The sequence below is a fragment of the Tinamus guttatus genome, unplaced genomic scaffold (assembly GCF_059628265.1).
Source record: "Tinamus guttatus ecotype Peru unplaced genomic scaffold, ASM5962826v1 Tinamus_guttatus_pri_ptg000364l, whole genome shotgun sequence".
Classification (NCBI taxonomy): domain Eukaryota; kingdom Metazoa; phylum Chordata; class Aves; order Tinamiformes; family Tinamidae; genus Tinamus; species Tinamus guttatus.
The window spans coordinates 1,614,314-1,636,633 of NW_028288898.1; the positions used below are offsets into that span (position 1 = coordinate 1,614,314).

The following is a 22,320-nucleotide window of genomic DNA, read 5'->3' on the forward strand; positions in this document are numbered from 1 at the left end:
GCAGGATTTCCTGTTCTCCGCTCTGCACACTGCAGTTTGAGCTGTGCTTTACCATAGTCATTTGTAAGAAGTTTGTGTTGCTATTTGAATGGGGGTATATGTATTTAGTAGAGAAAGCTTCTGTATACTCATTCATATCAATGAAGTATTTTTTTCCTACATAAAAATTAGTAAGCATACATATGTAAATATACAAAGGAATTCGTACCTGCCAAATACTTTTGAAAGGAAAGAATGCTCCCATAAGACCAGATTTGCCTTTTTGCAAAAAAAAAAAAAAAAAAATCTGTCTGATATCATTTTAGTGTTTCTAGATGTTCTCCCATAAAAATGAGTGGGGGAGATGTTCAAAGGAGACTGCATTTCAATACTAAGCCACAGCAATATAGATTTAAAAAAAAAAAAAAAAAGGCCAGGCTGTAACGAGAGTTTTGAGGTAGGAAGAAGCTGCTGCCTGCAGGCTCATCCGCATCGTGCTGCTGGCTCCTGCCCTAAGCAGAAGGCCTTGCTGTCTGTTTGAGATTTATGGAGTGAATGCTGTAAGAGCCTCTATCTGGACAGTCACTGCAGAGCAACTGAGACTCGAGTGACACTATGCACTTACATAGAAGAGCCTTTGCTTGCCAGTGTAAATTTGAGTATTTCCTCCATGTTGGTCTTGGCCACATTTGTTTGCACAGTACTGTGGCTCTGGTTATTATTAATACGCTTTTCATTCATTGCTATAAAACAAGATAGTGATCTTAATTTGAGTCCTCAAACTCTGTATTTTGTCTTTTATAAGAATCAATAACACAGATGAGTTTATGATGGCAGTTTCCCATTTGACTTTCAAGGGTGGCTACTCCTTTACGAACACAGCACCACTGCACTTGGTGTCCGTGTACCCTGTGGTGGTGGCGTTTCGCTTCCATTTTTGACCTGCCTTCCTTTTTCCTCTCCTCCTTTTCCAGGTGAAGCAGGGGCCCTAGAAGGAGGACCCGTGTGCTTGCAACCATGCCATTCCCCTTTGGCAAGTCCCACAAGTCTCCTGCAGACATAGTGAAGAACCTCAAGGAAAGTATGGCAGTTCTAGAAAAGCAAGATATCTCCGACAAAAAGGCAGAAAAGGTACAGCTGGGATTCTTCAGTGGGTAAACAATACTGAAAATTTTTTTAAAAAGCTATTTGTGAAGTTTATAGCTGTTTAAACTGAACCGATTAAGAGTATTTATGTTTTCTGCACTCTTATGTTTAGTATGTACCTTTGAACTGGTTTGTTTCACTTTGGTTTGTTTTGTGTTGTTATACCATGTGCAGCTGATATTTGAAATAATTTGTTTTGGAACTCTTTGACTTTGAACTCATATCACAGCCAGCTCATAGCCATGCAACTTTCTAGTATTATTTGTGTCCACTGTAAGGATTTTACCATTGTACACTAGTTCTGTCTCTGCTAGCGCATGGGAATGCTCACAGAGCAGAATGCTGGGGTTGGTATTGAGACCAAAGAGCCTGGAGGTTCTGTGGGTAAAGTGGAGGATATACTCGTACCCTCTCCTGCCTTCTGTTCGGCCCTCGTGAAAGGCTGTTGAAAAGTGCCTGTGTAACTGCAGTTTCCTTGAGATGAGATGGCTTGCTGCTTCAGGTCCTGTCCTCTGTGTTGTGTGCCAGTTATTTATTCCTCATTTGGTGTCTTCACTGAAAACTACCTTAAAGTTCACCCTGTGTGCAGATACTTCCCACCTACTGAGCACCAGGGCATAGATGGCAATACTGAAAAAACAACAAAAAAAGCACAATAAATGTCCTGAAAACCTTTCCTGAAAAACAGCCTTTGAAGTAGACTGTGATACCCTCCTCACATCCTCTTCCAGCACCATTTAACTGTTCTGTGCCTTACTGGCATCTGTATAAATGAATAGATGATAGAATGGTTGAATATCTGTATAGATATATAGAACAAGGAAAGGGTAAGTATGAATGCTTTTCAAGGAAGTTAGGCTTTATATCCTCTTCTTTCTTTGACTTCCTGCTTTGGTTTTACTGTTACGAAACCCCCTGTCCTTTTCAGGCAGTGATCTTTGCTCCCTTAATACCAAACTCTACATCTACATCTCTCTTTCGCTCATCTAAGGCAAAAGCCACATGCAGGAGTTAGCCATGGTGTTTTCTAAGTGGAGCATTACCATCCTCTCTACACTAATTTTCATCCAGATTTGGCTCTGTTGCTTTAAATGTGGGGAGGGCTGGGTCTGGACTGAATTGCCATCTTTATCTGGGTACTGTTCAGGCTCAGCACCTCCCGCCTGCGTGCCAGGATGTGCTACAGTCCGGGTCTTTCACAGCGCCGTAGGATTTTTCCCTGGTGCTTTTTCTGCCCTGCTGCAACGGATTATTCAGGCCTGTACAGGGTGCACGCCTCTGTCTCATCCTGTTCTTTTTCCTGGTTCATCACAGAGTGCTAGCAGAAAGCTAAGAGTTTGTCACTTTTGTTTTCTCCTTTCTGGGTTCAAGGCAGCTGGCAGGAGAGGTGTAGCCCGAGACAGGAGACGTGGCACTGCCTCCTTCACCTTGGCCTCATTGCTGATTCCTGGAGATGCAGCTCTGCTTTGAAATCTGTGCCTTTTTGTGCCATCTTGTTTTTTTTTTTCTTACCTCTCTGTATCGGGGAACAGACCAGCCTCATTCCATTGCGCGTAGCCGTGCGCAGCGTCACATACCTGCGTCTTGGTGCTGTTACATACAGCGTGCTGGTCTTTAATCCCTCAGCTCTGTGTGTGTGTGGCTGCTTTGACAGCATGTTTTATGCACGAAGCCTGTGGAGCTCTTTCTGCTGTGTCAGGGAGCTATACATTCCACTTGGAAGAGGAAGGAAAGCAGCATCCCTTCCCTGGAGTAGGTTAAATGCGAGGAGAGTTCAAGACTTTGGTGACACAGAGTTGGCTATGGCAGTGCTGGCCCCTGCCCTCTTGGTTATTCGCAAAGGAGCCGAAATGACAGGTCTGGATGCTGCAGGCACCAGGCCTCACGTCTTAGCAGAGTTTCTGTGGGAAATACTTGCTTTGTGGGCAAGCTAAGACCTCCATCGAGGTGACCGTGCTTGTATCTTGAGTTCTCTGAATGTTTGCGGGTTTGATAAAGTTTTTAAATGTCTTGCAGACCAGTCATCATGTGTTTGAGGGTCCCGCTCTGACTGAACACCTTGAACTCATTGCCTGTTTCTTTCCAGTCAGGAGAAATCACTGAAGTGACTTTGAAGTCTCAGCAATATCCATGATTATTATTATTATACATTATTAAAAAAAAAGAAAAGAAAATAAATCTTTGCATGCCCATGGCTTAATACATAAGCATCTCCATTTCACCACCCCTATTATTATTATGATCCTTTCTGCAATGTAACTTTACAGCTCAATTGAGGATTTCTGCATTGCCAGAAAGCTCAATACCATGACTGACAGTTGTATGTGCAGGGAAGCACATAAACACAGATACCACCCTTTAAGCAAAGGGAAAAAGAATGCCAGTTTTCTCTCTCTCAATTTCTCTCTTGCTTGCCTCTTTTTTTAATAACTCTATTGTATGAAGGGGTAGACTATAGAAAATAGTTGTTGCTCTGACTTTTTAAATGTTGTTATTATTGTTATTTAAATTTCTACTTCACTGTTGTGGTTTCACTCAAAGGTGTGTTTTTGTCAGATAGCAGTGTACTGTCAAGGCTGAGTTTGGTGCTTAGTTTGATGCTATGTAGAGGATGCTCTGTAATGATTGCCTGATGCGTTTGGAGATAGAGCTTTGCAAGAAAGGGATAGTTTTCCTTAAAAACTGAATGTGTAATTAATCCATCCTCTGCACTACCACTCGGGTGCTTCGTGAATGCCAACTTCTAGTTAGGCCTGGGGAGTAGTTTGCTGTCTTATTTCAGAAGCTTGAATTGACTAACAGCTTATAGCTGAAGACCTCTTAGTCTCGTGCTCTTAGTTTTCTTACTCGTGTACTTCGAGAAAGGGGACTAAAGAAGAGAGAAAGGGAAGGAAAACCTTCCCTTTAGAAGGGAATATAGATGGGGCCTGCCCTGAGCTAGCACATTAGTATTTTATTTTCATCTCTACCTCCTCTTTGGCTTACGTCAGCATTTATTTTTATACTGTGACTTCACTTGATTTGTGGCACACATGTTTACTGTCGTGAAGGTAAATATTTACTCATGTAATATACTTGCCCTGCCCTGCCTTCTGACCTTGGGCTAACGTGCTCCAAACAGCCCCATCTGGGCTCTCTGGTGGCTCTTTCAGCCCTACAGTTGGCCTGTTCAGGTGGGTTATTTCAGAACAACACATCAAAATTTGGGCCAAAATGAAAATCCACAAGTCATGATCTCTCTCTGCCTCTTCTTTAAGTTGCCAGCTCTATTCAGTGGCCAGGATACTCTGTCTATGAACAAGTGCAATAGGCTGTTTTATTTGATTCAACCTCAGAGTTGAATATTATGTATGGCTAGGGCAACAAGACATTAGATTTCAGTGAATTAACTTTGTAATTTACCAAGCAGTAAAACTTTAAAGATGTTGTGCACATGGATAGGATCAGTGCATGGTTGAATGAAAGCTAAAGGTTGGGTCATCTGCCCTGCCTCCTGCGTGGGGCTGTTACTCAGGGCTTTCTTTTATAGTGAAACAAAGCAGTTCTCTGGGTGCTGAACCTAGCTCTTTGTCTTTATGACAGATGTCTGCTGAAAAATAACTTCCTTTTTTTTGCCTTAATAATAAGCTAATAATACACAGATAGCTGAATGCTGTCCAGAACTGTATGTTTAGTGAAGTTCCATATCCAGGCAATGTAAATACCAGCTACCATTTTAATAATTCTGTTTGAGTGAGATTATTCTATTTCAAGAAAAAAAAAAAACTGCATACAGGCCTCAAACTTTAGATAATTTAACTTTTTGATTTTTTTTGCCTAATATTATATAATTTCATTACTGTTGTTGCTGGAACCTGCAGCCATAGACCAGAAGCCTGTTGAACACAAATAACATTCTCCTTAAATACTGTATTCGTTTTGATTTCTGTAAATAAAAGCAGCGTTTACTTCAAAAACCCGAGTACTCCAGCCCCACTTCGGAATGAGTGTTCGGTGTTTGCACCGCTTCGTGCTTGAGGAGCCAGTGTTTTTGCAGAGAGTCCCTGAAATTTCCTGGAGAGTGGAATAGCTGTAATGGCTGGTAGCTCTCAAGGCATGGAGCCGGCTCCAGTGTGACAGGCATTATGGGCGACTTCATGATGTCTATTTTTAAATAGGGCCTTACTGCCCTTGATAAAAATAGAGAAATAAGTATTTCATTTATTTTCCTTTTACATTTTAGTTAGCCTTTGATAATCTGACCTGTCCTCTAACATCATAGATTATCTGATGCTTTTTAATTTCAGCTTTGATCTGTTCCCTATAGCTCCAATTACTTTGTGGTTACCCTTTTTCAGTATTGCACCAAAAGTGTGATATACTGTGTAGTGTATGATTACGCATATCGAGTGTCTGATTGTTTGATCTTATTTTTTTTTGAATCAGTTTCACTGCATGTCTGGATTTTCTTTAGAGGCATTTTTGTCAAAAGAGGTAGCCAATAAATTTAGACTTTATTACTATAGGAAATCATGCAAATGATGCTTTGTAGCTGGTGGGGTTTTTTTTGTTTGTTTTTGTTTTTACTATTTTTTCACTTAACTCTTGATTATTGATGTTAAATATAGTATTATATTTTTAGTTTTAACAAAATGTCTAAATTCCATCCTGTCTGTAATGTATCCAGAATGGAAAAAAATAGCTCTGCACATCCAATATTTGGGCTATACTGCAGAATTCATGGAATGTAGTATAGAGAGATTCCGTGATGAGTATGTAAGCATTTTTCTAGTCCTCTTGATGCTGGAATAGAGTAGAAGAGGGAATTATGGCAGTTTAGTGTATCAAAAGCCTTTGGTTGTTCCTAAAATATTTTCAAAAAACTGTATTTGCAGTATATATAAGGAAAAAATGCCCTGGCCTGAGTTGCAGGTGACGCCGTGAAGGTGGTCAGGTTTGGAACAGATTTGCCCGGGGAAGTTGCGCCTGGTCCGTCCATGGAGCTGTTGAGAGCTCGGCCAGGTGGGACCTTGATATGACTCGGAGTTTGGCTGTGCCCTGAGCAGAGCCTGGTCCCTGGTGGCCTCCGGAGCCCCCTTCCAGCCCAAGGGGTTCTGTGATTCTGTCTGCACAAGTTCTCATTGAAACGGAGCGTTGATCCGCATGAAGCACATTGAGAAGGTCTTCGGTTCTTGGTGTCTCGTTTGCAAATTATTGAGTCGTATGTTTGTATTAGGCCAGAGCGGGTTATTTTTAAAGCATTCAGTGTTTGGAACACTGAGTTTTTGTGTTTGGTTTGGAAGAACTTAAATTCCTTAGCTCTCCGTGGGGTGGTGGTAGGTGAGAGCCTTGGAGTGTGATTACTAGAGGGTCGGAGGGGGTTGTTCTCCACTGGCCTTGGGCATAAGTGTAGGCTGGTCTTCCAAATTGCCCCACTCTTGCTAAAAGTAGATGGTTACTTGGAGTTCTGGGCTTCTTCCTCTTTCATCTTCTTTCTAAATTAGTGCGCAGAGACTACAAGAGCATTTTCATTGCTTCTTCTTTCCTTGGTAGCAGCAGCCTTGTTTCCAAGGCATATCTTTGTATCTCCTGGTTTGACAGATGTTTCTGCTCTTTTCCTAGGAAAGATATAATTCTTCTGAATTTTGAAGAAATAAAGCAGCTGTATAGTGTAATAACTGTTATAATATCATGAACTGGCATTCCCATTTTAGGTCTTCAGGAGCTGTCAGAAGTCTGAACAGTCTTATTGAACACCTGCTTCTTGCTATCTCACCAACAGTGCCCAGAAAATCCTTTGGAATTTCAGTTAAGGAGGAGACAACTGGGGATAGGAACTGGAAATAGAGAGAAAGGGGAGGCAGAAGGGAGTGGAAAGTTGTGGAGGAGCTAAAAATGATACAGAGCCTCCTTAAAGGTCATGGAGTCCTTGCTTGCATACCTAGCAAAGCTGGAATGGCTTCGTCCCTAATAGTACATGTGCCATGCTGATTTTAGGCCTCTCTAGATACACCCCACAAATGAGAAATATTTTTCATCCTCATATGTGACAGATAATATTCACGAAGTGATTGCTTTTCCTCTTCATTGATTATTTTCCATGTGCTACCCATCATAAATCATGTGTATTAAGGTGTATGTATACATATCTGATCAGTCCAAGGCATTGCTAAGAATTAGTGCACTACTATAATGTAATGTACAGTGTAATGAAATGCTATATATGTTGTGTGTTATATATTATATACAATATAAAATACTTACTAATTCATAATAATACTTACTTTTCAGAGACTGCTGAAATATAACATGACTAAACTAGTTATTTATGGTGATCATTTTCAACATTTTATTCCCAAGCTATACAGATTTCTATGTTTAATGGAGTAGATTTTTCTCCCCAGAAGATAACTGCACTTAAAGATACTGAAATGGGTGTTCAGAAGCGTTCTTGTTGCTTTAGCTTTCAGTTTTACTCACGAGATAATTCTGCTTCCATCGCTAAAGCCCACATGGGAACCCAGGAGCTCCTCTCTCCAGCTTCGCTCCGGGAGCAGTGGGACCTGTCCCTCCTCTGCAGGAGGAACCTGCATGGAAGCACCTGAGCCCCTTTGCCTGTCCCCTCTGTCTCCGAGCAGCTCGCTGGAGATGGGCTCCCTGTGTCACGTTTTCCAGTGGGATCCTGTGTCCCTGAGCGTTACCCAACGGAAGCCTTGCCTGCTGCGTGTCCCTGTGTCACTATCTTGAGGGGGTTTTGAAATAGGAAGTTCAGAGACAGTGAAAAAGAAGAGATTTTTGTTTTTGATAACTTGTCTTGCCAACCAAATTGTCTATACGTAGCATCTTTTTTTTTTTTTTTTTTTTTTTTTTTTAGTAACATAGTCTTATTTGCAGAATGAGTATTTTTTTAACGGGCTCTCATTTCCTTTTTTTTTTTTTTTTTTTAGTAGAAATTTGCTGATGAGAAGAATGATAGCTATCTTAGATAGAAGGATGTACAATTAAAGACAAATGACACTGCCTGCACTCTAACTGCGGGTTTTTTTTTCCGTTTTCTTTAGGCCACTGAGGAGGTTTCAAAAAATCTTGTTGCCATGAAAGAAATCCTCTATGGCACGAATGAAAAAGAGCCACAGACAGAGGCTGTGGCACAGCTTGCTCAAGAGCTGTACAACAGTGGTCTTCTAAGTACCCTTGTAGCCGACTTGCAGCTAATCGACTTTGAGGTAAGGAAATAAGTGTGACATTTCATACGCTGTCTGTGCTGAAATCGATTTATCTGAATGCTGATCACTTTGATTGCATAAAAGTTTGGTTTTATTTTCTGGCGGTGACAAAGCCACTAGAAACTCTACTCATTATTACAAATGACTTAGTAAATTAAGCAAATACGGAATGCAAAATCTGTGAATTTGCACAAAATCATAAATTGAGCAAAACTGAGGTAGATAAACCTCTACAGATACTGATCTGTTAAAATTTTTGAATTATCTTTAGTTATGTTCGCAAAAGGATTAATCTCTTCCTAGTAATTCTGTAATGAACACAAGGTCACTTAAAGCCATATGTCTGATCTCATCTTGTAAGAAAGAAAAGTAAGAAAATTATTGAAACATATTGAAAATATGTAGTAAAAGCTTTTTATATTAAAGATTATCTTTAGTAGTTTTCTCTCTCCTTTGGTACCAAGCGATTCAACTTTTTTTTTTCTGCTTCATCCTTTTTTCTGTTTAGACAAAACTCACTAAATTTTACTGGATAGTCTCAAATAATACTACTTCATATCTCTATACAAACCTCTGTGTGGAACTTGACACCTCATTGGATTGAATTATTCAGCCTCCCGGTGTCACAGTGAAAAATCACACTATTGCTTACAAAGAACTGCAGTACAATTGAATTTTCTCATTTTCCCTGAGGTCCTGCAAGTCTGTGGTTGTCTAGGAAAAGAGCCAAGAACCCTTGTATTTCCCTCTGCAGCCTTGACCATGCAAACCCTCCAGCTTGTTAAGGTTGTTGGGAAGTGGTGTCGTTCATAAACCTGCTGCTCATGCAGCCAGTACAATAATGTCAAGTCCTGTTGTAATATGGCGTTCAAAAAATAATGTTTTTTTTCTTGTTCTTTCCTCTCTGCTCCACTGATAACCCCTCTGGTTCGTGTTCTGCCGTAGTATTGTGGTATTTTTTCTGACCCACACAATGTTCACCCCAAATGCACAAAGCATTCTGGTTGTTAAATAACAGGGAGACTTGAGAAAGTTAAAAGTAAATGCTGAAAGAGGGTGGCCTTTAGTTGCGGAGGAAAGGAAGTGGTGCAACGTCATCGGCATGGGGATTTTGCTGACCTCTAGATTCTTATCAGCGGGGTGTTTACGCAGCCCGCTTATTAGTGAAGGAAACCTTCATTATCTTCTGCTAATGAAGAATGATAACAATTCACACAGGCTTAACTCTCATTAAAAGAACTAACCATTTTATTCTGAGGGGAGTTGAAGGGCTGCGAGGAGTTTCCTGCTTTGAGGCTTTGGGTTGCATTGTCCCTGGGCATGTGGCCTTGCCCGTGACAGGGAACAAGTCCTTCCCGTTGCTCCCCAGGCTGCTGTGCAAGGCTGGGACCCGGCCTGCAGTGCAGCTCCTGCTGCTCCCCAGGATGAACATCAGCACAGCCCCATGCTCCAGACCTGCACTAGCTTTTTGTTGCGAAGGCTGTGAAATGTTGGCTTTGGCATTTCAAATCTCTGAGACTGGGCTTGTCTCCTTTGATAGTCTCTCTGCTGATGGAGATAGGAGCTTAATTTCCTGTTGATTCTTAAACTTAAAAGACGACTTTAGCACTTATTCCTTCTGGTGCCCCTGCAAAGTGTGAGCTCATTCAGGGATTGAGTAAATGTCTTTTTTTGTCAAGGAATTTACTCTTGTTTCTGAATGTTTCTTTATAACATTTGGATATAATGTATTGTTTACTCTGACTATTAAACTATCTCAAATATATTTGAAAGTGAATACCATGGTAGAAAAGTTGAAAAGGAAAAGCTTTTTGTTTTTATTAAGCAACTACCCAAGCCTTGCAGTGTGTAAAGGCTTGTTTAAGATGGTATCTTTATCTGGAAGCTTTTTTCCGAAGCAGAGTAATCAACAAAACCATCTATTTTATTGAATAGTGTTATGAACTTGAGCAGTCATCTCCGTGCTGATTTGTGGCAATGCCTCTGTAGGAGAGAAGGTATCCTTTGTGAAATGGGATTTTGTTCTTTTTTTTTTTTAATTTTAATGAAGGAAAACAGAAAAGCCTTTTGCACAAGGGAGCCTGCATCCTTCGACATGGAAGACAATACGAGCCCAGTGTTACTGTTACCTCTTGCAGTCGTGACTACTGGCACAAGGCTCAGTGCCTCTTTGCCCTTGCTAGGCCATGACATCATTTGGTAATACAAGTTTTTAACAACAGCCAGATTTGGAATTACTGCACGCCACTACCGGTTAAATTACAAAAAATAATAGGAAAATGCTGTTCTTGCTGGTGAATTCAAAGCAAACAGCGCAATCCAAGGCAAATTGGCAATATTAGTGAATGGGAGTTGATGGCTGTATTACAGGGTGTTTGAGTAAAGCAGTTTCTGGGAACACTGCTCCACTCATTAGCAGAACAAAGAATCCTGGTGTTGCTTTGGCCTTTCAGTGGAATTGTGATTGAGAAAACAAGCGTTTACAAACAAAGCTTCTGTCCGGAAAACAACGCTCTTAACACGCTGCCCCTGCTCATTCACCAAAGATGTCATTTTTAAAACTACACTTCCCCTACATGCTTTTATGTGTCTATTTTTTATCATTGTTATGCAGTGTGGTCACTGTTGTTTTGCTTTAAAATATATTAGTTTTGAATAATCACTGTTATTTTTCTAAAATGCTTGCTAAAAAAAAGTACAGCCTATAGTTTACTTGAAGGCTTGCTGATGCTACCAGGAGTTTTTAAAGGAGAGCTACAGTTTCTTGAGAAAAATGCTCTATTAATGGCTTTTACACATAAGGCTCAGGGAGCCTTTAGGTAGAATTGCTTAGCAAGGTTTTATCTGCAAATCTAGACTTTGCAAAAGTTTGCTTGTTTTTGTTTTCTGAATCACATTTGGTAACAAATAATTTGAAGATGTCTTCGTGACCGTCCCAAATGGAAAGTTAATTTCAGAAATCTGAATTTTAAATGCTAGATGTGAATGGCACTAAAAAGTATTCATACTTTTGGTCAGCTTTTTCTTCATGTCCTTACGAATTTGTTAACTTTAGACATGTCCCAAGAGAAATAAATGGTGAGTGCATCAATATGCAGTGGAGAGAACATTCCCAGCTCCTTTCATGCTGTCTGGTGTCTGTTTTTGTGTGTACAGCACGGGTGTGTAATTGGTGCTGGATTATACCATATTTGTTCTCCTTATACTCTTTTTGTCTATTAGAAAATGAGAGACTTATGTTGTAAGTCAATGCATGATTTTCTTTTGGTTTTTATTTGTTGCCTCCATAAGATAAAACATTAAGTTGAATGTTAACACTAGAGTCCCAAGTGCTCTGCAGACTCTGTGTTCCTAGAGGAGGTGAGAGAATAACAGAATATTAAATAATATTCGAGCAAGAACGTTGGTTAAAGACTTTCATATCAACAATAACATGTACAGAACAAGTCCTGGAGGTAGATGCTACATAGGAATACTAGATGGGCTATGAAGTGGCTTTGTTTCTTAATGTAAGGCGTTTTTTATGCTTTGACACATTTGATCTAATTAAGGGAATGTACAGAGACTGGCCAAACTGCAAAACTTAGGCAGGAGATGATGATGATAACATTTAATTCTTACTTCCATAGAGCACTTCAATATTATGTATTTAACTGCTTATGTTTTTGACAGGGCAAAAAAGATGTTGCTCAAATTTTCAACAACATTCTCAGAAGGCAAATTGGTACAAGAACTCCTACAGTTGAATATATCTGCACTCAACAAAATATATTGTTCATGCTATTAAAAGGGTAAGTACCTTGCAAATATACCTTTTTAAAAAGCACAAAGTTTTAAATTTCATGGAAAAGTGAATCTTGAAATGTTTTCTTTCCTTCCTTTCCAGTACTTTTATTTTTTTCTTAAAACTTGTAATTTCCCTAGGAAAAAGGAAAATTTCTTTGACAGAACACCAAGAATATTCTTTTGCGTGATATATCACTGCAAAATGAGAACTGATAGTAACCTAAGAAGATTCTTCCTGGGTTGCAGCAGATATTTTCCTCTCAGTACACTATCTGATGCAGTTTGGACCATTTACTTGTTACCTTACTCATTTATAAAGTACTAGAGTCTAGGTGATGTTTTTTGTTTCTTTGTGCTCTAGAAAAGCCAAAGTTTCCCTTTCTCTGTCCTATCCCCTGATCTTGGTTTGTGGCTCCTTGTTCAGAGTGATTCATCCTGTAATTTCTTGCTGGTGCAAAACGTTAGCCCCAGAAGCAGTATTGAGTGTTTGCTTCCATTCTGAAAAGATACCTAGTTTGCCTGGGCTACTTCCATTTTTTTCCTGCATTAAAGTTGTCGTTTTGAAGGGGAGCAGGATTTAATTGTTAGGAGGACAAGAGGATTATTAATTATGGCATAAAATAAATGCAAAGACACCAATCCAGTACATTCTCAAAATAACTTGCAAAGAAATTAAAGGTGCAGAAAAATAAACTATTTTCTCAGCATGCCCTTGTTTATATATGACAGAGGGTTGTAACCTAGTTGTCCTAATTATCAACAGGACTTGCTGAAACATACTGCTGAGTGAGAATGCTTGAAGTGAGCATTTAACTTAAGTTACTTAAGTGCTACCTGTGGCATCTTATGAGTGAAATTTCAGTAAATTGAAAATATGGGGTGAGTTGCAAAAAAATTAGTAGAATTCAGATTTCCCTGAAAGATTGAACAGCCAAGTAATGCGGCATTTAATGTGAAAATTATTCCAAGAGAAAACTTTTTGTAAGATAATATAGTTAGTGCTCAGTAAACACAACAATGCTTTGCCCCAGAATCCGTCTGGGGAATTTAAATGAGGGCTCGATGTTTTAGGACCAAAATATTTTCAACTGAAAGGTGGGGTGATGTTTAAGAGGCTTTGACTTCTCCAAGTCTGTATCTCCAAGCAACAATCTTAGCTTTTCTATGAAGTGCACACTTGGAACCTGCTGTTCTAAGTTTTCGACAGCTGTCCTTGGCATATGCTAAAATCAGCAGAGGGAACAGGAAAGTACTAGAGGAAACGTGGCAGCAATTCCCAGCTGGAGCCGTTGGCTTCATCCCTTGCACTGGGTCCGTGTGGGGGACTGTTCCAGAAGGTCTTCTCAAAGCTGCATCTGCTCTGCCTGACCCATAAGGACTCAGGTGAAAGGAAGGTGTCCAGTGCTGTCCTCACCATCAGAGGCCACTTGCCAACACTTCAGCCAGGGCATGTTGCATAGAGCAAGCAGGGAGGCTGAGGGAAGGTTTAATGAAAGAGGAGGCACAAAACCATGTCCAGGATTGTTAATCCTTCAGCTTTTTGCTCATATAAAGCCTAGTATTATGTGAAGTGTTGCTATGTGTAACTTTTCTAGACCAAACAACTTTCTAGACCAAGGCTGCTTACTGCATATCCAGATATGTGCAATCCCACAAATAGGAGAGAGAAAAAAACAAAAATGATTTTGAATAAAGGGAGAGATTTCTATTTAGTCCTACTCTTCATTTTATACAAGTTATTTATTTTTGTCAATAATTTAACCATTTCTGTGATTTCAGTAATATTTCAGAAAAATACGTGAAAGTAGAACTTAATATAGAGTTAAATCCTTCTATTTTCTGAGTTACTGTTGACTCAATAGCACTGGAAATTTTGATTGTGCAGTGTAGTGTTGCAATGCTAATTTTGAATGTATTTCTTTTTAGGTACGAATCTCCAGAAATTGCTCTAAATTGTGGAATAATGCTTCGAGAATGCATCAGACATGAACCACTGGCTAAAATCATCTTGTGGTCAGAACAATTCTATGATTTCTTCAGATACGTGGAAATGTCGACATTTGACATTGCTTCAGATGCATTTGCCACATTCAAGGTAATTTATGTTCCGTATTTTAGGTATTAGTATTTCTGTAGTTCTTCATTATTTGAACTGAGATGTTGCATGTTTCTTGCTTGAGCAAAATAAGCATAGAGAGAGGAAAAAAAAATTGGTCAGGCGTGCATTGGTAAGCTACAGTGATAATACTGCGGGATACTCTGATTCACTGGTGTAAGTTGCCTTTCCTAAGTAATACCGAGTTCATTAGCAATTTCCAAATATGAGCATTCATGTCCTAGGCTGCTTTGTTTAATAAAATAACTAAATGATCTGTTGGCTGTCTTAGGTTCTGGCTATTCTGAATGAACATGTACTGTTGAAATATTTTAGTAAAAATATTGTTTTTGTGCTGTTTTTACAGGACTTGCTTACAAGACACAAGTTGCTAAGTGCAGAATTTTTGGAACAACATTACGATAGGGTGAGCAAATATGTTTCAATATTCAGTTTCTTGGTATGGAATATTGTGTTCTTGAGGAACCCAAGTAAGACTTGTCATTTCTTTTTAGCTTTCTTTTTGAAAGCTTCTATACAACATCGAACCAATTGAGCTGACAGTAGTTAGTGCCAAAAAAACAACAACAACAAAATTAAAACGTTATTGTTGACTATAAAAAAGAGACTAAGGTGAAAGCAAGAGAGCAAGGGTGGTTATCTGGTCCTGTGGCAATGTATTTTCTTTCCACTAGAGGGAACCCCTTTCCAGGTATTTCCTTTGCCTGTCCTGGGCCATGACCTTGGAAGCTGGGCCCTTCCTGGCAAAGCTGGCGAGCAGGGAGCCTGCAGGAGCTGGGCATTGTTACTGTTGAACACATAACCAAGTGCCCGGATATGTATCTAAATATCAAAGGCTTCTAAAAGAGGAATTTTTTTTATTTAGTTTGGTTTTTTAAGTGCATACAATGCTTCAACAGTTGTGGCTTACAAGACTAGTGAAATTCTACTGACATTTTTAGAATTTTGTTATGGGATTGCTCCTCAATTTGTTATAATTATACACACGCACACATAATTATAAATCAAGCTATAGTAAAATGCAGTCATAAATCTCTGGAAGAGGTCCTGTGATGCTTGGAAAGGTTCTAACTCTTCTGTTTATTCTCTGTTTAGTTCTTCAGTGAGTACGAGAAGCTACTTCATTCGGAAAATTATGTAACAAAAAGACAGTCACTTAAGGTAAAGGCAATTTCATTTTCTTCTTAAATGCAAGATGAGAGAACGTGGATTTATTGAATTGACTTCAGTAACTGCTTTTTAGTTACAAACATGAAACAAGTTGTGAGCAAAACCAGAAGTTACAACTTGTTCATATCTTTAAATTATTTGGATACATTAGTTTTCTTTATTCTGGTCCTTTCACTTGTCATGTTGAGCAGATCCTGGGTCTTTTCTCTTCACGTGCAGAAATGGCTATGTGCAAGTATCTTTTCCACTAAATAATTTAAAGAAGACTCGCATAGCGTGACGAGAGCAAACTTATTTTCAAGTTAAAAATGTCAAGTTGAATGTAAATATAATAGATAACTAGGCTCACTCATGGCGAGAATGGTACTTACTGGCTTGCTCCTGCATCAGAACTCCCAACAGACAGAGGCTCTGTGTACTGCTGAGAGCTTTGGTGTGTTTATTTACCAGCAAAAATTCTTAGGAGCTGGGGAAAATGTGTATATGTAATTACTGAAATTTCTGTCTTAATTTTGCGTATCTTATGTGCAGAGAAGGTAGCAAAAGAAGTAGGAATGTTATTTGAAGCAGAGAGTCCCTATTTTTATCACATTCTTATCGGTAATGAATGATTAATGCACGATAAATGGAAAAGATTATGAAATCGTGGTTGGGGAGGGGAAGTGAGGCAGACTTGTCTTAACAATTTATTTCACACTAAGGTGGGGAGCGGAAGGGGATTTTTCAGTTGTGGTATTGAGAAGGGGTAACTGCATCATCGGAAATGAGACAAAACCGGACCTTTGAGTTCCCGTCTTACTGTTCTTGCACACTGGTATCAATTACTAAGCGTGTTTAAAAGCACTTGTGAAAAAGGTGTTCCATGTTTCAAATGTCAGTAATATTTCACTCGGTTTTGCTTCCCACTTTTAGCTTCTTGGTGAATTGTTACTGGATAGGCACAACTTCACAATTATGACAAAATACATCAGCAAACCTGAAAATCTCAAACTAATGATGAACCTTCTACGAGACAAGAGTCGTAACATTCAGTTTGAGGCCTTTCATGTGTTTAAGGTATGCTATTAAAAATTAATCCACAACCCTAGTTGTTTTAGTGGAGTAAAATTCTACATGAGCCTGAGTGGAATTCATCTGAACATGTGCCAAACGGTTAAATAAATAACTAGTGTTTGTCTTTATTATGGGCTATCTTTACAAATAATTACCTTTATCTTTTTGAAAATTGTTGATAAGTTCTTTATGAACCATACAACTGTCAATGTAATCTTATAAAAATTTTGGAATTAAGGAAGAAGTAGTGCAGTAGAATAAGGAGGAATGCATGGTTTTATGTGAAAGCAAGAAGCATCTTGAGGTTCAGAAGTGCTTTCCTAGGAGGCTAGCTGTGTTTTAATCAAATCGCTTGAACGTCAATACCTAAATTGGAGTTTGCATATTAAAACAGAGGCCTTTGGATTTAGCAGTAAACAAGCAAATGACAGTTTGGAGATATAACTTGAGGTATGGATGTTTTTGGTGTACTTTAATACATCCGTCTGATGCTCTATATAATGTGATACCATGCATTTGCTACAGAAATGAACCAAGGGATATTTTGAGCAAGGCCTGTGGGGCATTAGGGCTGATCAGCTCATGTAGATGTGAATTTACTTGAAACTGGTGCTTGGTTGCTATTCTAATAAAAATAAAATTATTTTTACCTTTTTTTACTCCTCTTTTTTTTTTCTGTGGGCATATTTAAATAGTGATGAAAATATCACTTTAAGCTGTTGTTGTCACTGTCTAAATTGCTGAGTTTGTTTTTAACTGAGCCTTGTGTTTCCTCCTCTTATGCCAAATTACTTTTATTTCTTGCAGGTGTTTGTAGCCAATCCTAACAAGACACAGCCTATATTAGACATCCTCCTAAAGAACCAGACCAAACTTATTGAGTTCCTCAGCAAGTTTCAGAATGACAGGACCGAGGATGAACAATTTAATGATGAGAAGACCTATTTAGTTAAACAGATCAGGGATTTGAAGAGACCAGCACAGCAAGAAGCTTAATCTCCAATAAACCCCTAAAATATTAAACCCCAAATCAGCATTTGCTGTTAGATATTCAGCATCAGGCACTCTTATCGATTCATGAGGAACATTACTGCTAATCTGCTGTTCAGTGAACGGTTTTTGTTTTTCTCTTTTCTTTTTTAGTCCAATTTGAAAAACATAGCTGCTGCTTTCTTGCACAATGTGGACTTTATTGATATTTGTGTCATTTCAGAATTCAAAGACACTGCTTGTTTTAGGAGTCCTGAAAAGAAAGATTCTAGGTTCATGAAAGCAAACATATAGATACTAGTTTGGTTTAGGAAAGAAGGTATTAATGTAGTTAAGCAACAGGTTGCATGCTTGCAAATCTGAATAAACCTGTACGTTTGCACTTACCTTGTTTGAGATATGAGCACAATGTGACCTGTGCATACCTGGCACCATACTATAAGATTATATGCCTTGATTAAAAAAAAAATGTGCAGTGCTTTATTTGTAATCAAAGGGGAAATGTATCTAAGATGTGAGCTTATTGGGATAAACAGTTGTCTTGCAAATAAACCGATACTGAAACTTAGCAAGAGTGAAATCTCAAGGTTCATAAGGAAAATGTATATATGCCTTTCACTGCTTTATAGATTTTTTTTTTTTGACATGATTTGATTTTTTTTTCTGAGAATTGACTTGTAAACTTGGAAATATGTTTTAAGGGTTTTTGTTAATTTTACTTTAAAGGTATTTCAGACAGTAGAGCTAGCAGTGACATTTTGCATTTCATTTCAACAATGCTTGCTGGTTTCTTTTGTATATAACTCCTAGGCTGCTCATTTCTTTAAAGTATGATTTAATTTGTACAGCAGAGGAATGTTATTGTATTAGTCTGTAACTATTACCTAATATTGAGTTTTGCAAAATGAATGCTCATATGTAATTGAATACTTCAGATCACATGAAAATGCTGATTTAACAATCTTAAGTACTGCAGCATTAAAAGAAAAAAAAAATGCAATTTCTTTGTATTCACTTATCTAATGGGGTGCCATCAATTAGGGAAGCTGAAATAGAGATCTGGAACCCTTTAAACTATATTCTCACATAATATTGGCCTTACCCAATTAAGCTAGTGTGCTCACCAGTTCTACAAACAGCAAAGGTTATGCTAAATTAATATTGATTTCTTTTGCTTCTGGGGAGCCTACAGTTTCCTCTTATAGTAAAGTCAGTACAGTAGTTGTGAAAGTGAATACTTCAATTCCCTCTGACTTCAAGAAACGTAATTTTTTAGATGTCCTAGTGGTAACGAAATGGTTTTAATTTTGTTGATTTTGTTTTTTAATGCTGCAAACTATCAGTATTTATAAAAACAACAAAAAACTGATTTTGCACCATGTTTTTGTTACTGTGACCATACAAAAAGAATCTACTAAATATAGCTAAACAATGTTATTAAAATTGTATCTATCCATCATATAGTAATGCTAAGATCAAAACCAACCAAACGTATGGATTGGAGTCTGAAAGTTCAAATTCTGCATGGCTGAACCTGGCTGAGACTGCTATAGAAAATGTTTGTTGCTTCCTGTCCTCCTCCAAATTAAAATATTTTGCAATCAGCAAGGTGAAACTACGTAATGACATTTAAGCTGATTTTAAAGCCTTCAGAAGGGAAGTCAGGTAGTAGCTCCAGAAAACCGGGTGTTTTCACTCTGTAATTGAAAATTCCTCTTAATACTATAATTGGGTTTTTAAAGGTTCTTAATGTGTACTTTGCATACAGATTTGCATACTTTTGCCTACTGGAAACAAAATAGCTTAATCTTACTGAAGATCACTTATACAGGCAGGCATAATTGGCCATGATATGGTATTATAGTTCAGTACTAACAGTCTATTATATTTTGGTTTATCATAGCCGAGCGGAGGAAAACATTATTTGCCAAGTTACTCACCATACCATATAAGGCTTCCTCTTTAGAAAAATATAGAAGTGCTAAAGATTTATATATGTAAAGTGAAAACATTTGGACTGGGATGTAGGTTAATCTTTATTAGGCCTGGGAAACAATGTCTATGGTAACTTTTTTAGTATGTGAAAACATTTGAATGTTGGCTTTGGAAAAGAAGTTGTATTTAAACTCAAGCTCATTTGGTGTGCTCTTCGTATTAAAAAATATTGTTCTGGAAGTGGTTTATTATCTTCTTGAAGGCTTAAAGATATTACTTAGTTATTTAAATGTGAGGGGTTTTTGGTTTTGCCTTTTTTTTTTCTTTTTTTTTGAGAGAGATGTAAACAATTGTAATTCTACTTCCATAGTAGCATTTCATTTCTCCTGAGGAAAATGCGTTTCTTATCAGAAAAATCTGGCTGGCCCCATAATTTAAATTGAAATAAAATTTTGAAGAAAACTGTGTGTGCTTTACTATGTTTCTGAGGATGGTGAGTTTCTCGTGGATGTGAATTTCTTTTCCTCCTTATTGTCTTAAGGGGTTTGACCTTCTTCCTTTAAAAGGCAAAGTAATTCTAAAGCGTGAAAAATTGTGTATGCCTTAAGCATTTATGAGGAGCAAAGTGTTGTGTTAGAGCCTCCAATTTCAGTTAATTGCTGATGAGCTGTTATTTTGCTTGTCCATAGCCTGTTTTTGCTGATGCTGTTGCTTTCCTTGCGTGTTCCAAGGCAAAGACAATAGGTGTCATGTGTGATGAGGTTAGGTGTGATGAGGTTAATGGAAGTGGAGCCTCCGTAGTGCTCTTTCACTCCCTTCTTTCCAGATTTCTGGAGCACAGGTTGGTAGAACTGATAATTCTCTCTCTAAGAAATACTGTAGCTTTTTTTGCCTTTGAAGTTATTTGACCCTAGTTTTCTTTTATAACACCCCAAGACATGCAAGGGTGGAAACGTCAAGGGAAGCTTTAGGAGTTTTTGATGAGGATTCTTCAAGTTTGAGCAAAAAGTACTGGAAAGTATGTGGGGTTTTGGTGTATTTTGTTTATTTTTTTCCTTCAGACTATTTTGCGGACAGAAATACTTGTTACACCGTAGATCTCACTGGAGGCTACAACTGTTTGAGCCTTTATGTAAAATGCTAGTATTCTTTCCCCTACGCAAGGTAAAAACCCCATATTAAAAGAGGAAGGAAGAGATTATATAATAGTAGTCAAACACATTGTGGATTTTTATTAAAAGCTAACTGTCAAATTGGGTAAGTGAATGGATATTTGGATGAAACTGGTCAGGGGGAGAGGCATGAGACATGCGTGGAGATGTTGACTTCTAAAATCTTCTTTCCTCTGCAGAGTTTATCAGCTAGACCTGCACTATGGGCTGACATCTAAGGACCAGAGCAGAGGCTGCCCCGAGAGCCCGTGGAGGTGTCGCGCACAAAGCTGGTTCCAGTAAGTGCTCTCTGTGGCCTACCAAGCATTTCCTGCAGGCACCTTTATCTCTGTGGGTTATTTTCCTTTTTTATTTCTTTTTATTATTATTTTTAAGCTTAGCTGCTATTCTTCCCCCTTCCCCCATATTCTAGTTCTTCTAGACCTTCCCTGCCTTGTTGTTTGAATAATTTTCCTATGTGGATTGCTTTCCTGTAGGTGTCTCTTTTCCTTGAGCCATAGAGCCATCTCGCTGGATGTAGCAGCTTTATTTTTCTCCTGCCATTTAACTTGTTTCTTATGATGAGCCACCACTTTTTGCCCCAAAGACTTTGGCTCTTGCAGGGCTGTTCAAAGTGCTGCTTCTTTTAGCATATTGCCATGGAGATGATGTTAGTGTTAAAAAAATATTTGCCCTATTCTTTTGCATGGTATCTCTAAATCAGGATTCAATTTAAACTGAGCACATGTCACTACTGAAGAGTCATTGCCCAACAGTGTATGAAATCTGTATTTCCAAGGGGACCTGGTTGGATCCGGTTAAAATTCCATGTGCCTGGAGGCAGGAATCAAAACATGGAAGGAAGTTAGTAAGCAGTGGGGAGAGCAATGCTTCAGTGTGTTGCATTATTTGAAGGAAATATGTTGTTTTGGAGAAAAGACCTGCTCTGCATCTCACTTAAAACTAACATCTTCTAACTCATCTCTAGTTAAAAAGAGCCTTGTAATAGAGAGGCAACTTAGAATATAGATTTTGTTAAATGTGTATATTCACATCAAATTTTAATACCAAGCCCTTTTCTGGATGGTTTTTATGGGGATGTTGGTGTATACTGCAGACCTAAGCATATCTTGTGTTCTTGCTCGGAAGATGCAGTAGTCAGAACCCTTTCTGCCCCTTTTCCCAAGTGGAAGCTCTGTGCTAAAGGTTTCCCCCCTGTGTAAGGCAGGAGAGGTTTCCAGCCGAGCGCAGCTCCGGTCGGCAGGATTACGGCTGCGGGAATTGGCACAGGGCTGCGTGTGGCACCAGCCTTGCTGCCCTCCGTGAGCCCAGTAATGTTAAAACTAATAAAGAATATGTTCTTTAAGGTAAATTCCACATGTTTCATGGGAGGGATATCTCTTGGGAAAACCAAAAGTCATAAACCTTATGATACTTTTTTTATATCCATGAAAACAGCTTTGTGTGCACCACTGGAGATGCACGGTTGTGATGGGAGTTGTCTGCTGTCCTTTCCCAAAGCTAAGTTCATGGTATGTGTTTTTTCAGTTTCTTCCACAGCAAGTTCTATGTACTGAGTCACCCTGGAAGATGCCCTCACAGTTTCTTCTGTCTTCTTATTGTGGTGGCCTTGAGAAACATCCTACTGCCTGCCATGAACCAGCCCATTAAAAATGTGAGTGTTAAAGTTTTACTCTTAAAGTAAATTTTGAAGCAAATTTAGTACTGTTCAGTTCTGTTTGGAGACTTGAAGGAGATGATTCATTTTGTTGCCAGATTGTACAAAAGC

The 22,320-nt window shown here is 38.6% G+C and overlaps 1 protein-coding gene across 1 annotated transcript; it reads left to right on the plus strand.

The window, feature by feature from the left end:
* The first annotated feature begins 953 nt into the window (after positions 1-953).
* On the plus strand, positions 954-19,842 carry CAB39 (calcium binding protein 39). The gene is made up of 8 exons (XM_010219246.2): positions 954-1,110; positions 8,166-8,330; positions 12,003-12,121; positions 14,043-14,211; positions 14,579-14,638; positions 15,328-15,393; positions 16,315-16,458; positions 17,263-19,842. Exons 1-8 carry the CDS (start codon positions 997-999, stop codon positions 17,449-17,451), a joined length of 1,026 nt encoding a protein of 341 aa, XP_010217548.1. The 5' UTR covers positions 954-996; the 3' UTR covers positions 17,452-19,842.
* The last annotated feature ends 2,478 nt before the right edge of the window (positions 19,843-22,320 follow it).

Coding starts and splice junctions, on each gene's coding strand:
- CAB39 (XM_010219246.2), top strand. CDS start 997: ATGCCATTCCCCTTTGGCAAGTCCCACAAGTCTCCTGCAGACATAGTG. Junction 8,331..12,002: donor TGCAGCTAATCGACTTTGAG/GTAAGGAAATAA, acceptor TGTTTTTGACAG/GGCAAAAAAGATGTTGCTCA. Junction 15,394..16,314: donor CAAAAAGACAGTCACTTAAG/GTAAAGGCAATT, acceptor TCCCACTTTTAG/CTTCTTGGTGAATTGTTACT.